At 43.8% G+C, this 18,297-nt stretch overlaps 1 protein-coding gene and 1 long non-coding RNA gene across 3 annotated transcripts in view; both read left to right on the top strand.

Annotated features, from left to right (window-relative positions):
* Positions 1–254: 254 nt before the first annotated feature.
* LOC127484096 (uncharacterized) overlaps positions 255–18,297 on the top strand; it is a 41,095-nt gene continuing 23,052 nt past the window's right edge. Inside the window, 1 exon segment of the mRNA XM_070058246.2 lies at positions 255–583. Within this exon segment, the coding sequence (XP_069914347.2) occupies positions 299–583 (285 nt within the window). The 5' untranslated portion in view covers positions 255–298.
* On the top strand, positions 2,663–16,882 carry LOC149122191 (uncharacterized). Of its 2 annotated transcripts, none has more exons than XR_016221877.1 (3): positions 2,663–3,292; positions 13,829–13,962; positions 15,381–16,882. It is a non-coding gene; the product is annotated as an uncharacterized LOC149122191 (long non-coding RNA). The 2 variants fall into 2 exon arrangements; XR_016221876.1 differs by lacking the exon at positions 2,663–3,292 and adding an exon at positions 11,400–11,767.

Genomic DNA, 18,297 nt, shown 5'->3' with positions numbered 1-18,297 from the left:
GCAGCAAATAAGACTTTTCCAAAAGAATGCATTTTACGAAGGCGCAAAGGTTTGCGTACCAGTTAGCAGCAGAGGGGGTCGCTCATTAAGATTTTTGTTCAGGAAAGGAAGAATACCAACTTACCCTGGAAATTTTGAGGTGAGAAGGAAGAGAAGGAGGGATGTAAACAAAAGCAAATGCCCTCTGAAGCCCTTGGGGAGAGCCAGATGCCCCAGCCTGGACTCCATTTCCCAGAGTCCTCAGGTGTCCCGCCGTATTCTGTGTTACGAAAGAATCTGTGCATGCGCGTTCCTGCCCATGAGCCTCTGCGTTAGGAAGAGAGGAAGCTCATTCACAGACCAGAGTCAGTACCAAGAGCGTGCTCTGACTGCTCTGATCCTTTCCACACATTCACTGCCTCTCGCTCCGCCCTGCAATCCCAGGCAGTTTGCGAGCACACACCCAGAGCCTGCCACCCGCTGCAGTTGTACCTCTTCATTTGCTGTCTGTGGATCCCACGTGCTGGGGATTTTTCTGCCCCACACTCTACTTTGCTCCTCGTGTGCCCTGAAGAAAGAGGACGTGCTCCCTGGACTTTCTATGGCAAGTAGGGAGAATAGGAAGGGGCCGGGATGCGTGTGGGGGAGGGGTGGGTGGGAGGGCAGCTGGCGGCTCCCAGATGTGGCTCACTTGCTTTTCAGTGATCCCGGCAGCTTTTCCCTGCAAAATCAGGGCTGGAATCCGGGCTGTCCTGCCTCCCACCGCTGTTTGCAGCCTTCCAGTGCAAGAAGAGTGGCATGTTACCTCGCCCAAACTTTTCCTTAACGTGCTTTATTTGGTGGTTACAAGGGGCAGGTTATCGGATGGGGGAGCTGCACAAGCAGGACAGGTAAGAGCACAGCAAAGAAGACAGTGAGACTCCTGTTCTCTAAAATTCAAATATGTTTATTTAAATATTAATAAGGCTGGTTCTCAACTTTGAGGGGATCAGAGAATGCCGCCTGGTCAGGCCTCCTGCCTATCCGGAGGCCATTCCAGCAGGGTGGGGCTTGATGGCCTTCAGCAGGGAGCCCGAGGGGGCAGGGGTTGGAGAAGGAGGATCAGACTAGAATCTGCTCGATAGTCCCCTTCCTGCACCTCGTTGTCCCGGTTGGGTCCTTGGGGACACAACTGGCAGCTGGGACCCCAAGTGTTCAGCTGACTTTTTCCAAGCTGGAGCAGCATGAAGGGTGTGCTGTAGCTTTGTGGATTTATCTCTCTTCCTTGTTTAGTTGACAGACTTTTTTTCAATCTTGAATTTGAGGCCATGGAATCATAGCTGTTGACTTATTTTGCTGCTTTTTGAGGTCAGTCTTCCTTCTTCTGTTAGCAAGGATGTCAACAGTTAGTACTGTTAGGGAAAGAGTTGCACATTGGTTCCTCCTCACACAGGCACCACAGTGTTAGGAAAAGAGGCACAGAATAGAGAGGAGGCAGTGTATGAATTTACAGCCAGACTGAGTTTATTCAGAGAAAATAAATTCGTAGAGGTGTGTGACCAACTGCCTTCATGTACATTGATGGAACTTGTGGCAGGATGCCCGGACCCCCAGGGGCTATACCTTTTATTTTAGGAGGGTTTGGGATGGGGTGGGGTAGGGAGGCAGCAGGTTGAGGGGAATTCCTAGAACTGGGTGGGGCTTTGGGAACCTGAAAAGAATGCAGGGTGGGGAATGAAGGCTATAGGGTGTGAGACTCAATTGAGATTCAAGGGCAAGGAATACATTCCAATGTTTATTTTGGGCAATGAGCAAGAATGGCTATGGCTTATATCCTTGTTAATCAATTAGCTGCCACATTGCCTTTGCAATGTGAGCTGAAGTTAACACAATCTACAGTGTGGGTCAACTGGAGCTATTTTAATCTGGATTTGCATAAAGTGGAGGACTATGAAAACATATAGAAAAGTAACACTTTTTCTCTGCCAAGTTTTTTACAGTCACCCAATGATCCACCAAGCTGAATATCTTAATAGTCCATATTATTTTAAGAGGGCTCATTGTTTGTCTTATTTTAGGTTCTGTGTTTAAGCCTATGACATTTTTGACATGAGAGGATATTAGTTGTATATTTTCTTTTTTTCTTAAGATTTATTTAATTTATTTGAAATACAGAGTTACACAGAGAGTTAGAGATAGAGAGAGAGGTCTTTCATCTGCTGGTTCTCTCCCCAGATGGCCACAAGGGTCAGAGCCACGCGGATCCGAAGCCCGGAGCCAGGAGCTTCTTCCAGGTCTCCCACATGGGTGCAGGGGCCCAAGCACTTGGCCATCTTCCACTGCTATTCCAGGCCATAGCAGAGAGCTGGATCGAAAGTGGAGCAGCCTGGACTAGAACCGGTGCCCATATGGGATGCTGGCACTTCAGGCCAGGGCATTAACTTGCTGTGCCACAGCACTGGCCCCTAGTTCTATAGTTTCATGACTGTTCCTTGGAAGCATCTATACAAGTTGTTAATGTGAGGAAGGGTAAGAAAAGAGAAAAAGACAAAAAAGTACCCCTCTTTCCACACAACAATACCCATATAGTGGAGTAGAAGATGTGGCCTTGAAAACTCTGACTTTCAGTATAATTAAGTTTTCACATGCATAACTGTATTTTAGTGGTTTATGGTTGGTTTTTTTTTTTTTTTTTTTTTTTTTTGACAGGCAGAGTGGACAGTGAGAGAGACAGAGAGAAAGGTCTTCCTTTTTCCGTTGGTTCACCCCCCAATGGCTGCTGTGGCTGGTGCGTTGTGGCCAGTGCACTGCACTGATCCAAAGCCAGGAACCAGGTGCTTCCTCGTGGTCTCCCATGCAGGTGCAGGGCCCAAGGACTTGGGCCATCCTCCACTGCACTCCTGGGCCACAGCAGAGAGCTGGACTGGAAGAGGAACAACTGGGACTAGAACCCGGTGTGCCAGTGCAGCAGGCAGAGGCTTAGCCTATTGAGCTGTGCCACCGGCCTATGTGTTGTGGTTTTATCACAAGTTACTAATTGTTGAGCATAATGAGACTATCTAGGAAGTAAAAATAGAAAGTGAATCCTGGATAGTGTCCTTGGATAGCTCAGTTGGGAAGTGAATCATGCATAGAGCCTGGAACACCTTTTGGGACTCCCATGTGGCTGGCAGGGACCCAAGTTGTTTGGTTTAAAATAGCTCAGGATTCTGGCCTTTCATACCCCCAGGAGAAGAGATGGAAAAAGGAAACAGATCAACCTCAACAGAGACAGGTTGCTTTATTGGAAACAAAGAGGGGTCACAGCCCATTCTCAGTAGAGGGCTGTGGGCAGGTGAGTCAGGACTCCAGGTTTTATCCAGTTAGGAGGGAATTTTTCACTAAGGGGTGGGGAGGTATAGAAAGCAGCTGGGGAAAAATGGATGTCTCTTTGAAGCCTCAGGGGACTTTCCACTTATTTGTTTCATGAGATGCTCTGTGCCACTTATCAGCTTTGCTATTTGCATTGCAAGGAGACAGGAAAGGTCCCTTTGGTACCTAGGATCTCCACAAAAGTGAGGAAGTGGGACAGGGAGCAGGGAAGGAGGAAGAAAGAGAGGAGGAAGGGAAGGGTGGGACAAGTCCTTTACAAGTGTTGGGCCATTTTCTGCTGCCTTTCCCAAGCCTATTAGTAGAGAACTGGATTGGAAGTGGAGCAGCTGAGACTTGAACTGGTGCTCACATAGAATGTTGGCATTGCAGGAGGTACCTTAAACCAGTGTGCCACAAAAGTAGGCCATCAATAGACAACTTCAAGAGGAATTAGTGGCTAAGAAAATGCATTCTATGGGGCCAGTGCCATGGCACAGTAGGTTAATCCTCTGCCTGTGGTGCCAGCATCCCATATGGGTGCTGGTTCTAGTCCTGGCTGCTCCACTTCCAGTATAGCTCTCTGCTATGGCCTAGGAAAGCAGTGGAAGATGGCCCAAGCCCTTGGGCCCCTGCACTCATGGAGGAGACCAGGAAGAAGCTCCTGGCTCCTGGCTTTGGATTGGCACAGCTCCAGCTATTGTGGCCATTTGGGGAGTGAACCAATGGAAGGAAGACTTTTCTCTGTCTTTCCCTCTCACTGTCTGTAACTCTAACTCTCAAATAAAATAAGCAAATCTTAAAAAAAAAGAAAGAAAGAAAATGCATTCTAAAGTTACAAGGAAAATGGGAAAAAGTTTCTGCTAACTCCAGTAGGTTCTAAGGGCCTTTATTGGACATCGGCTCTGACTTGGCCAATAAGCAAAGCTAAAGTAGTCAGAACTTTAGTTATCATTTTACTCTAAATCAGAGGTGAGGAACAGCCAATCTATGGGTCATTTAGAGTCCATGAAATTATTTGTTCTGGCCCTGCCAAGGCAAGTGTGTGTGGTACTGGATTATCAATCTATAGCATGTGAATTTCTAATTTTGTAATTTTGTGTGATCCATCAGTGATTATAAATATCCAAATGACTTGGCAGAAAAAAAAAAAAAAAACATTCCGACCGCTATCAAATGTAAATGGCAGGCCAGTGCAGTGGCTCACTAGGCTAATCCTCTGCCTGTGGTGCCGGTACTCTGGGTTCTAGTCCTGGTTGCAGTGCTGATTCTGTCCCAGTTGCTCCTCTTCCAGTCCAGCTCTCTGCTGTGGCCTGAGGAGGCAGTGGAGGATGGCCCAAGTGCTTGGGCCCTGCACCTGCATGGGAGACCATGAGGAAGCACCTGGCTCCTGGCATTGGATCAGTGCAGAGCACCAGCCATAGCAGCCACTTGGGGGGTGAACCAATGGAAGGAAGACCTTTCTCTCTCTCTCTCTCTCACTGTCTAACTGCCTGTCCAAAAAAAAAAAACTCAATGCCAAATCCAAGGCAGTTCACAAATCTGTTTGAATGAATGGCTACAATTACCAATCCTGTGGAAGACAGACACTTCTAGACAACACATTCCAAAGACATCAATTATGTTTCTACATGCTATCAAAGGACGTCAATCATGTGGTTGAAATTGATTTATTACTTCTCAGAAAGAGAAATAGGAATCCTGTGTGATGAGAGAGGTGTGTGCATCAAAAGTAGTGTTGGTACTATTGATTCACAAAGAGCCTTGTTTCTGGAAACAGTTTTAAAATGGCATGTAAAGATGCATGTTTATGGCCAGTGTGCATGAAGTATCCATGTGTACAATTTGTATCAACTCATGTACAGATGTTCTTTTCTAGATGTGCATGATGTGGAGATTCTTCAGTGTTTGGTCTTTGTTGGGGAGATGAAGGGAGGATGCATATGTGGGTGAATTGTAAAACTCAAAACTGGTCTCTGAATATCAGGTCTACCTTGAATGGTGCTTCTTTAAAATATAGATTCCCCCACCTACTCTATTGGGTGACTTGGCTTTGCAAAGTTCATTCCCATGGAATATTGTGTTTGAAGGTTTTTGTAAGTCTTTTTCTTCACTTGATTCAGGTTCATTTCACCTGGAATGTGTATGGACCAAAGTCAGCCATGTATAGACAACAGGAAGCTGTCTGTTGATTTTTCTGAGTGACCATGATGTGCTGCTCCCCCTCAGTGGCCCCTTAAACCTGTGGTGGGTCTTGCCTGAGCATCTGTAAGCCAGAAAGATGGAGTCTCCACAAATTGAGGTTTCCATTTTTTTTCTTCCCTAACTTTCTTCTCCACTTTTTCTCTTTGCTGTTACTGCTGGTCTGCAAAGGGGGTGCTGGCCCAGCAATAGTCACTGCCTTGATCCAAGATGCCACTTGGCCTCTCTCACTGGGAAGACTGCTTCTCATGTGACTGTGGCCATTGAAAGAGACTGATGGATGGACTCACATTGGGCACTTTCAAGTAGACAACTTTTCTTACCTTCCAAGGGTTTGTCAGTGGAGTGAATGCCACCACATTAGCAAGTGTGGGTTCCTAGGGAATTTGATGGGGGAAAAGCTCTGAAGAAACTCGTCCATTTCTAATTTCATTGCTTTTCTCATTATATTTCTCTGGTCTTGACATTTTCTAGCCTTTCCATTGATTCACATCTAGTAGACTGCATGTAATTCTGTTTTCATAACTGTCAGCTCTTGTCCACTTCAAGCCATTTTTAGACTAGAATAAAGGTGTTATCAGTCACCATAAAGCATTTCAGGCAGCTGAGTTTTCTTTGTGACTGCAAAGCTAAAAAGCTGACTTCTCTTGGGATCTAACAGGTTTACTGAGGGGTTATTCTGGGGCTCACATTGAGCACTAGACATAGTTGTCTTTTGTGTCTGGTTCATAGTTCATGTTTCCTCTTGTGGAAAAGCTTTGCTCGTATTCTCTGAGTGCCTGGTTGGGTGACACCTGCCCATAGTGGGAACTAAACTGTTATTTGGCTCACATGGGCAGTTTTCCTGGCTCCTGGTGAGAATTGATGAATTGATGTTGTTTTTTCAACCCACATTATATTCTGAGATTTACTTCATTTTATTTTCTTAAGAAAACTATATCTGAGTTTTTATCCTCTTCTTCTGAAATTGGTATGCTTCCATCTTCTTTATAACCACAGATATGAATACCTTTTCTCCTTCTGCTTATGATGTTGAGAAGAGTAATGGAGACATTTCAGCTCTCTCCACTGTCAGCACATCTTCCTCAGGCTGTCTCTTTGAATTAGGCACTGGGTTAACTTGGGTGCACTAAAGGGGATCTGCCTATTGTTAGTGTAACTTTACAGTAAAAGTCATCATAAAATCAACCTGCCTTGTAAACCTCTCATCTGTTATTTTGAAATATGTTGTAAGTGTCTTTTATGTCAGTGTCTGTAAGCTGAAGACTTCCCACTTAAGGCAGAAGGCTGCCGAGGGATAGCAGAACCATAGTTTTACTCTGTTATTTGTATGTGGCTCCTCTTTTACCTTTTCCCTTTTTTTGTAAGAATTAAGCATTTTATTTTAAAGGTAGATTTACAGAGGAAGAGGGAGACACAGAAGGAGGAGGATCTTCAATTTGCTGGTTCATTGCCACAATGAGCAGGATTGAGCCAGTTGAAAGCCTGGAGCCTGGAACTCCATCCAAGTCTCCCATGTGGGAGCAGGGGCCCAGATGCTTGGATCATCTGCTTCTTCCTCAAGTGCATTAACAGATCAGAAGTGGAGCAGCTGTGACTTAAACTGGCACTCATGGGGCCAGCATTTTGGCACTATGAGCTAAAACCACTGCCTGCAATTCTGGCATCCCAAATAGGTGATGGTTCATATTCCAATTGCTTCACTTATGATCCAGCTCCCTGTTAATCATCTGGGAAAAGAGTGGAGGATGGCTCAAGTGTTTGGGTTCCTGCTACCTATGTGGGAGACCTGGATGAAGCTCCTGGCTCCTGATTTCCACCTGACTCAGCCCTGGCTGTTGTGCCCATCTGGGGAGAAAAAACTGGCACTCATAGGGGATGCAAGCATTTGAGGCTGTGGTGGCTTAACCCACTGTGCCACAATACCAGCCCCACCATTCCTCTTCTGTCAAATTGTGTGTCACAGTCTTGGAGATGCCTGTTGAACAGGTGTCAGCAATCCATTAGAATGTTCTATTTTAGTTTGTCATTTGTTGAGTGAGAGGTAGTGATCAAGGCTAGCTGTAATGTGATCAGTGGCTAAAGCTGCTATGTGTTAGGATGGAACTGACTCAATCTTTATTTCCTCAAATATAAGTAGAAAATGAAACTCTGAAGGCTAATATGCTACAAAGTAACTACTGGAGAGCAATATTCCTTTCTTCTCACCTAACAGATTCAGTTGATTTTTGTGTTTCTATCTTTTTTTTTTTTTTTTTTTTTGACAGGCAGAGTGGACAGAGAGAGAGAGAGAGACAGAGAGAAAGGTCTTCCTTTGCCGTTGGTTCACCCTCCAATGGCTGCCGCGGCCGGTGCACTGTGACCGGTGCACCGCACTGATCCGAAGGCAGGAGCCAGGTGCTTCTCCTGGTCTCCCATGGGGTGCAGGGCCCAAGCACTTGGGCCATCGTCCACTGCACTCCCTGGCCATAGCAGAGAGCTGGCCTGGAAGAGGGGCAACCGGGACAGAATCTGGCACCCCGACCAGGACTAGAACCCGGTGTGCTAGCGCCGCAAGGCGGAGGATTAGCCTAATGAGCCGCGGTGCCGGCATGTTTCTATCTTTTAATTCAAATCTGTATCAGAATCCTAGAGCTTTTTAGTGCATTCAGATCTCATAGATGTTATCCATTCTCCTCAGAGCATCAAAGCCATAGCTCTGCTATTAGCTTGGTTTGCATTGTGTGGTGGTGCCATGCCCCCAGGGAAATGGATTCTTCACACAGGAATATATCTGAGTGGAGAAAAGGTCAGATAGTCTATTTCTTGAACCAAAATGACATTTTGATCAGGACATTCTTGAGTTTGTGGTCAGCAGGGTGGAGAAATTTTGTTTAACACAATTCTGCCTGTGGAGTGCTCTGTGTTCTCCTTCCAGTGTACACACAAGGAGCCTATGACAATGTCTGTGATTGACTGTGTTTGGGCAGCCCTGCAGTATCTGAAGTTCCCTGTGTGACCATCTCCGATTAGAAACCAAGGTGCAAAATGAGGATCCTGTCACCCTGAAACCATCCTGGGTTTGTGCCCCTTGCTCCTTTTCTTTTCCTTCAATACTGAAGCAGCCTTAAACAGAGTTATACTGGGTAGCATTGGTGCTTTTGATATTTGAGTACTTGGAAAGCAAGATAAATGATTTTTCTGTAGGAAAGCATTAAGGGGCACTAGACAGCAGTAGCTTTCTTGGATCCATCATATGTCAACTTGAGTCATAATATTTATGATCAGTTTTTCATTTTATAATTTTTTAAATCAGAAAGGCAGAATGACAAGAATTTTTTTGTTTTTGTTTCTTTTTAATTTTAATTTTTTCTTTTATTCTATGATGTTCCATCTGCTGGTTCACTTCCCAAATAGCTGTAATAGCCTGGGCTGTGCTAGACTGAGGCCAGGAACCATAAGCCAGATGCCTGATGTGGCTGCAGGAGCCCAAGAAGTTGGACTATCCTCTGCTACTTTTCCAGACCATTAGCAGGGAGCTGGATGGGAAGTGGAGCCACCAGGAAATGAACTGGTACCTGTTAGGGATGGTGGCTCTGCAGGCTATGGTTTTAACTAGCTGCACCACAGTGTGGATCTTTTTTTTTTTTTTAAATGTTCATTTATTTACTTGAAAGGCAGAGTTAGAAATAGGGAAAGATACCTGCACCCCCACCACTCACAGAGATAGAGATAGAGAAAGAGAGAGAAATGAATCTTCCATCTACTGGTTTGTTCCCTCAGTGGTCTCAACAGCCATGGCTGGGCTGGGTCAATGCAGGAACCAAGAGATTCATCCAAGTCTCCTATGGAGGAGCAGGGACATAACCACTTGGGCTATCCTCTGCTACGTTACCTGGAAGCTGGATTAGAAAGAAGTAGGGTAGCTGGGACATGAACCACAGCCCATGTGGGATGCCAGTGTCATACACAGTGGCTTTACTTAATATGCCACAATGCTGGTTCCACATATGCTAGAAATATAGTTAAGGGATGTTAGAAGACCTGTTTATTGCCATTAGATGCCATTCAGGCATGCCCTACAGAATCATTTTGAAATAAGTAACATTCCTCACATGATTGAATGACAGTCTACAAGACTGCTCCAAAGGGAGAGTTGCAGGGGCATATGGGGCAATGATGCAGAAAAGGGATGTGGGGTGAGGGAGGAGGGGAAAGCCAGAAGAGAGGTCAGGAAGTATTCAAAGGCACAAATAGGGCACAGGTCATTTGTGTAGATTGTCAAAATTAACCTTTTATCTTTTAGTTTTTATTTTTTAAATTTAGAGTTCAATTTTTAAAATAGTTTCTGACAGACTCATTTTTCAGTTTTTTATGGAGATTTTTTATAAGAGTAGAGAACTGCTATAATTAAATGCAAAAAGATACTCCTAAATAAGCAGTTTATAATAGTTTTCATACAGGGGTGAATATGGCTGTGTGCGTGTGTGTGTGTCCCTTGCTAAGAGCAGAAGTTTTATGACTGAATATGAGGTCATTAAAATCAGTTGTATAATGCAAACACTGACCACTTCTACTGACATGGTTACTGCTGGCTCACATTCTACTTCCCTATACGGATAGTTCACATGTGAGTAGAATGAAAAGGGGTGCAGACCTGGAATAATGCACATGGGCCCTTTGCTTAAACCAGGGGACTGAAGGACAGTTCTTTGTTTCAGGTTGCATTTTTCTGTAGAATGAAATATAGCCATTTGGGTAAAGTGTCCTTTCTCCTAGAGGATGACTCCAGTTGGCTTGCTTGTCCATCCATCTGACATCACAAGTGATTTCCAAGGCAGTTGTTGGGCTATCTGGAAAAAAAGAAGCCTCTTCAGGAGTGAATTATTTCCCCTGAAAAAATAATGCAAATAGCAACAATAAAATGAAGAAATTATGAGCTATTGATTCCAAGACAATAATACTATCCAGTACAGAATATAGAAAAAAAGATTTTTTTTTTAATGAAAAATGAGATAAGTAGTTTGCAAGAAGAGCTTCATGTAGGGTGCAGAATTCCCTGGGTATGGGACTGAAGTAATTTCCTTTAATTGTTCCTCCCTGAGGTAGTTCCTGGTGCTCATTGCTCAGGGAAATAGTAGTAATAATAATAATGATATTTATAGACCAATTGCAAATGGCCCATGTGTATCCTACATACGAATTGTCTACAGATATGTTCCCCAAGGCTTTTAAAATAAGACTTTACAACAGAAAAGAAGGTCGGCATTGTCTGCTGTCTTGGGCTAGAATCTGCATTTATTACCCACTTATCACCCTGGCTCCTATTGTGCACATCTGTTGCTAGTTCTTTTTAGGTCACTCTTGTATCCAGATTCCTGAATAGGTGACACAATTTTTTTTTTAATGGCCGGCGCCGCAGCTCACTAGGCTAATCCTCCGCCTAGCGGCGCCGGCACACCGGGTTCTAGTCCCGGTCGGGGCGCCGGATTCTGTCCCGGTTGCCCCTCTTCCAGGCCAGCCCTCTGCTGTGGCCAGGGAGTGCAGTGGAGGATGGCCCAGGTGCTTGGGCCCTGCACCCCATGGGAGACCAGGAAAAGCACCTGGCTCCTGGCTCCTGCCACCGGATCAGCGCGGTGCGCCGGCCGCAGCGCGCTGGCCGCGGCGGCCATTGGAGGGTGAACCAACGGCAAAGGAAGACCTTTCTCTCTGTCTCTCTCTCTCTCACTGTCCACTCTGCCTGTCCAAAAAAAAAAAAAAAAAAAAAAGATTTATTTATTTATTTGATAGGCAGAAACAGAAAGGCATCTTCCATATGCTGGTTCACTTCCCAAATGGCTGCAATGGCTGCAGCTAGGCTGATCTGAAGACAGGAACCAGGAGCTTCCTCCAGGCCTCTCATACAGGTGTAGGGGCCTAAAAATTTGGGCTATCTTCTACTGCTTTCTCAGGCCATAGCAAAGAGCTGTATCAGAAGTGGAGTAGCCAGGACTTGAACTTGGGCCCATATGGGATGCCAGCATGATAGGTGGTGGTTTTTACCCACTTCACCACAGTGCTAGCCCATTGATGCAATCTTTGGCCAGCCTGTTGGTCTGTTCACTCAGTCTAAATTGGAGTTGGCTAGTTTTTGCACCCATTCCAGGTTAAGGGGGCCCAGAACTGCCATGGCTGGCTCTTCCTTCTTTCTCACTCAGGAGATGGACTCTGCTCACAGGTCCCAAGTGGCTTTGCTTGGTCCTCTTTCCTTGGTTTCCCTAGTGAGCAGGCTGATTCTCAGGTAAGCAGGAAACCTGTTGGCTCACAGCAGCCTCAGGGTTAATGTTTTGCTCTCCTCTGTGATGCAGCTAAAGTTTTCTCTTAGATCCCAAAAACCTTCAATAGGAGGTGTTATGTTATACTGAGATGTGTCTTCATAAAGGCAGATATCACCGAGGGCTCTGTCCTTGGGATCAGCTCACCCAGGCCTGAATGGAGTTCCAGGATCCCTGCTTCAGTTTGGCACATTCCCAGCTGTTGTGGGCATTTGGGGAGGTACCAGCAAATGCAAGAAATCTCCTTCTTCCCCTGCCTTTCAAAGGAAATAAAAAAATAAATAATTAAAAAATTGGAAAAAATATATTTTGCCTTATGTCCTCAGGGGGAACAAAAATCACTGTTGCTGTATGTAGTACTCATTTGTACACATTGCAAATATTCGTAAATCTCAACTTAGAGGCTGATTGATCACTGCTGTCTGGGCTGCCTACTTTAGCTCTCATTCTGTGATCCATCCTTTTCCATCATCTGTAGTTCACTGTGAGTGTTCATAAATCACCAAATTGCCTCACAACTTTATATCCTTGTGTTCTTTATACATAGTTTGGCCATAATCTCACTTTCTTAGCAGCATGCTTATTTCTAAGATGCTTCACAGGCAGAAAGATAGCCAAGTGATTTATTTTTCTCTGAGTCTTCCTCCTAAGTGGATTATTTTATGAAGCTGATTCTGGGTGATTGCTCAGGAGTTGGGGTGCAGAGGTTGCTGTTAGAGGAATAGGGCTGTCACTGCCCGTTCTACTCTGCCCCAATCCTGCAACCCATGCTTGCCTTTGGATTCTATTTTTAGAGCTCTGGAATGAGGCAGTAGCAATTCAATAAAAGAAAAAAAAAAGCTTTTAATTTTTAAACAATTTATATTTATTTATATAAACAGAACAGATTCCATGTATTTAATGGATACAATTCTAAGAACATAACAATACCTCTTTGCCTATTTCCTCCTCCTTTCTTCATTTCTGTTTTTAAGGCTTTAAGAAGTTGGCTTTATTTCTTAACCTTATTTTTATTACCTCTTCTCCAGTCTTCCTGTCCAATATGGTACTTATAGGTTTTAATTTTTTTCCTTTCTTTCATCTACTTTTTTGCCTGTTCCCACTCCAGTTCCAAAGAAGGAATAATGAATAAAAATCATGAGTTATTGTTTCAAAGACAGGAATTCTATCTAGTATGGAATATAGGAAAAAATATTCCATTTTTTTTAAAGATTTATTTTGAAAGTCAGAGTTACACAGACAGAGGAGAGGCAGAGAGAGAGAGAGAGATCTGATGGTTCACTCCCCAGTTGGCTGCAACAGCCGGAGCTGTGCCTATCCGAAGCCAGGAGCCAGTTGCTTCCTCTGGGTCTCCCACAGGGGTGTAGGGGCCCAAGGACTTGGACCATCTTCTGCTGCTTTCCTAGGCCATAGCAGAGAGCTGGATTGGAAGTGGAACAGCTGGGTCTTGAACTGGTGCCCATATGGGAATGCCGGCACTTCAGGGCAGGGTGTTAACCTGCTGAGCAAGAGCGCCCGCCCTGATTCCATTGTTTTTAAAGTTACTTGTATATTTTTTTATAAGGTTTATTTATTTCCTTGAAAGGCAGAGTTACAGAAAGAGAGAGAGAGAGAGAGAGAGAGATCTTCTATCTGCTGGTTCACTCCCCAAATGACAATGGCCAAGGTAGGGCTAGACTGAAGCCAGGAGCGAGGAGCTTCATTCAGGTCTCCTACATGGGAGCAGGGGCCCAAGCACCTGGGTCATCATCTGCTGCTTTCTCAGGCTCATTAGCAGGGAGCTGATCAGAAGTCAAGCATCCAGGACTCAAACTGGCACCCTTATGGAATGCCTGCACTAAAAGCAGGAGCTTTAGTATGGCTATGCCACAGCAGCAGCCCCAGACTCCATTTCAACAAAAGACAATATAGAATTCTTCTAGATGGCTTTTCCCTGTGGCTACACCAATAGGAATTTATTTCTTCTTATAATGTGACCTAGATTAATTATTTCCATGTTTCCTGATTAACATTCTCTATTGGTTCAGGAGGCTGGCAGGTTGGGAGGCCAGGGAAAGAGCACCTGTTTTCTGTTCAGTTGTGCTGAGCTCCATGGAAGCCATACAGGAAGTTTGTGAGCAGGAAAATGAGGTTGGAGGCAGGAGAGAAGGCAATGAAGAGGGTGAGTATAGAGGAAATAAGTGCAGGACCATATTCATAGAGAAGTTGGTAAGAAAACTAAGTGTGATCAGAGAGCTAGAAAGAAGAAAAGAAAGCTTAAAGATAGGCATCAAAAGAGATGGTCAATGGAAGCATCTGAGGGAATTCTGACTGATCACACATACACTTATTGAAGGTGTGAGTGTAATGCAGCAGAGTCTCTTTGGAGGAAACATTTGACAGATCTCTCTACAAAATACTTTAAATGCAAATGTTCTTTGGTATGATTCAACTGCAGGAATTTATCTTACATATATTTGGGCAAATACATAAAGCCATGTAAGTTCTTTGTAATAAAACAGAAACAACCTAAATGTATATTGATAGAGAATTAGTAAAATACATTATGGTATATGTGTACAATGAAATAGTAAATATGTAATGATCTGAAAAATGATTTAGGTACAGAGTGCTTGTAAGTAAAACAAGGTACAGAAAAAAATGCTGCTTTGCAATGAAAAAAAAGAGCACGTGTGTGTGTGTATATATATATATATCTTTTAAAAATTTTATTTACTCATTTTCATTTCATTCATAAGATAGACAGGCAGGGAGGGATTTTTCACCTGCTGATTCACTTCCCAAATGGCTGCATTGGCTGGGGCTGGGCCAGGCTGAAGCCAGAAGCTCCAACTGGGTCTCCCACATGGGTGCCAAAGCCATGGACTTTGGCCATCTTTTGCTGCCTCTCAGACACATTCACAGATATTTCAATCAAAGTGGAGTATCCAGGACACAGACAAGTGCCTATAAGGGATGCCAGTATCAAAGACTTTGGCTTCACCCACTACACCACAATGCTGGCCCATGAATGTATATCTTTATGAAGGCCCTTCAAAAGGTTCATGGAAAATGGAGTTAAAAGCTGACATTATTTTTGTGCAAAAATTAAAATTATTTGAATATTTTTTCAGAACACACTCAAATAGTTTTGAAACCTTCTTGTATGTATGCATTTAAATTTGTTACAGTAAAACAGACAATAATTTAATTCCACTTTTTTATGATGCTTTAAAGTACCCTTATATATATATGCATATGGAAGTCTCAGAATGGAATGTAAGAATCTTTTAAGAGTAGTTTGTTCTGGAAAGTGTGACTGGTACTCCCTAGAAAGAAGGGAATAATACCTATGTTTTTATGTTCTGCAATTTTTAATAGCTAATATGCACATTATTGCTAAAGATGTATTTTCTAAAGGTAGAGACTGAGAAAGTGAGAGGGAGTGAGAGATAGATCTTCCATTACTGGTTCACTCCCCAAATGGTTAGAATAACTAGGGTGGGCCAAGATGAAGCCAAGGACCAGGAACCCCAACTGGATCTCCCACATAGTTGATGGGGACCCAGGCACTTGACCATCTTCCTCTGCCTTCCCAAGTGCATTACCAGGAAGCTGGATTATCAAGAAGCTGGAACAGAAGAGGAGCCAGGACTCACTTCAGGCTTTTATGGGATGCTGGCACTCCAAGCAGCATCAGCTTAACCTGCATAATCACAATACTGCCCCATATGTTATTTTTATAATTAAAAGGTCTAAAAGATTCTGATTTTCAAATAATAATTTGGAGTTACTGGAACAGAAAAAGGATATTATGTGTCTAATCTGCATGTTAGATTCATTTCCTCCAGACATGAAGCAATGAAATTCTAGATGGCCATGCACATGAAACCTCAAGTGGAGACAGTTTCTGTGAGCTGATGTTGCAGCCCCTTGAGAAGCCACCTTCTGCCAGAACCCTGTCTTGACCATGAGTCCCTATATCACCCATATTCAGCTTGAAAAAGTAAGAGCTGTCCTCACCTTAACCGCTGACAGCAGCCAGGGTTTCCAGAAGCAGAGGGAGGAAATGGGGGAGCTCAGGACTAGAAGCAGACCAGGTTAACTGCACCCTGCAGGTCCTTGCCAGCACACTAAACACAACAGGATGTTCAGACATATAACTGTCTTCACACTGTGGACAGGACTCTTGCTTTCCTACATCCCCCTTCATCCTCATCATTCTGGCCATCTTTTCCACTAGGGGCAATGTTTCTAATTTCTCCTTTTAGCCCCATAATCATAGTGCTCCTATACCTACCATGTATAATTATAATTGACATGCTTCAAAGATCTTTACGGGAGCATATGACTGCTCTATGCCAAGCCATCATGCAAGAACACAAGATTGCTCTTCTTCAATCAATCTGATCCAGAGTATGGATACCTCATCCCATTTCCATGCTTCATATCAGCAGTAAGTAGCTGGAAAAAAAAAAAAAAGCACCCCATCTCCTTATCTATACTCAGAGTCAGGATTGATGGAACAAGGACACAAGCCTCAATCATTTTAGCTTTTTGTTACCCCTGCCTTCTTTCAAGAAACCAGTGCAGTCTCATATCCTGTATTGTTTCCCACCCTACCCCCTGCATTCTTCAGGTTTGACCACCCACAAATGAACTTGAAAAACCTGTGTGGAAAAGCTCACCTCCACATACTGTTCTGTACCCCCACTCCTAGCCCACCTAAGTTATAACAAGGCCCAGCTTCCTGGAGTCTTTGCTCTCTGCCATGTGTTTGTTCTGTATGCACACTGGTAGTTGGTAAACCTCTGCAACATTATTTTTTTTTTTTAATAAATGTGGTCTGGTTGTCTCCTCTCTGTTTCAGCCCTCTTTTCCTTACAGCTTGTCCCAGTCCTAGTCATTGTAGTCACTTAGGGAGTGAACTAGTGGATGAGAGACTTTTCCCTCTCTCTGTAAATCTGCTTTTCAAATGAAAACAAATATTTAAAAAAGAAGATTGTATATAAATAGTATCACATTGGTTGTAGTAAGTGTACCATGTTAATATGAGATGTTAATAATAGTGAGAACTGGGGTGTGGGATATCTGTAAACACTTTTGTCTTTGTAATTTTTTCTGTAAATCTGAAAAATCTTTTTAAATAACATTTATTTTGAAAAAAAAAAAAAAACTTGGAAATCTTTATTATGGGAAATGGCAATAACTTGGCATTTAAAAGTTGAAAATTGAAGTGATGGGCCAGCGCCAGGGCTCACTAGGCTAATCCTCCACCTGCAGTGCCAGCACCCTGGGTTCTAGTCCCAGTTGGGGCTCTGGATTCTGTCCTGGTTGCTCCTCTTCCAGTCCAGCTCTCTGCTGTGGCCTGGAAGTGCAGTGGAGGATGGCCTAAGTTCTTGGGCCCTGCACTCATGGGAGACAAGGAGGAAGCAACTGACTCCTGGCTTTGGATTGGCGCAGTGCACTGGCCGTAGCAGCCATTTGGGGGGTGAACCAAGAGAAGGAAGACCTTTCTCTTTGTCTCTCTCTCTCTCTCTCTCTCTCACTATCTAACTCTGCCTGTCAAAAAAAAAAAAAAAGATTGAAGTGGATCTAGAGCAAATTAATTGGTTATGCTTCCTTCAAATGGTGAAATGAATGGAAGTATAGTCATAGTTGTTAGAAAAGTCATTTTGTTTTCAAAATTAATTTGATGAATAAGGTTTTTTTTTAAGATTTTTATTTATTTGAGAGATAGAGTTACAGACAGTGAGAGAGAGAAACAAAGGGAAGGGTCTTCCTTCTATTGGTTCACTCCCCAAATGGCCACAACAGCTGGAGCTAAACTGCTCCAAAGCCAGGAGCCAAGAGCTTCTTCTGGGCTTACCACACAATGTGGTTATGTGATGGTTATTTAAATCTCATAATCCAGAAATCACAGACTCACTGCAAGCTATGTGGTGAAAGAGTTTAAAAATGAAGGCCTTAATGTGGGTGTTATTTTTTTTTTCAGATTTATTTATTTATTTGAAAGAGTTACACAGAGAGAGGCAGAGAGAGAGAGAGGTCTTCTGTCTGATGGTTTACTCCCCAAATGGCCACAGCAGCCGGAGCTATACTGATCCAAAGCCAGGAGCCAGGAGCTTCTTCCTGGTCTCCCATGTGGGTGCAGGGGCCCAAGCACTTGGGCCATCTTCTACTGCTTATCCAGGCCAGAGTAGAGAGCTGGATTAGAAGTGGAGCAGCTGGGACTAGAACTGGCACCCCTATGGGATGCCAGCACCACAGGCAGCAGATTAACCTATTGCAGCACGGTGCCAGCCCCGATGAATAAGTTACTTGAAAAATTAAGTGATGGTTATTTAAATCTTATAATCCAGAAATCACAGACTCATTGCAAGCCACATGGTGAAAAGAATATAAAAATGGAAGCCTTAGGGTGGGTGTTATGTTGTAGTGAGTTAAGCTTCCACTTGGGATGTCTTCATCCTATGATGGAGTACATGGAATCTTGTCACCACTCCAGTCTAGCTTC

Source organism: Oryctolagus cuniculus, chromosome 15 (genome assembly GCF_051225735.1).
Source record: "Oryctolagus cuniculus isolate XC-2025 breed Fujian yellow rabbit chromosome 15, ASM5122573v1, whole genome shotgun sequence".
Lineage (NCBI taxonomy): Eukaryota > Metazoa > Chordata > Mammalia > Lagomorpha > Leporidae > Oryctolagus > Oryctolagus cuniculus.
This window is presented reverse-complemented; position numbering and strand designations above follow the sequence as displayed.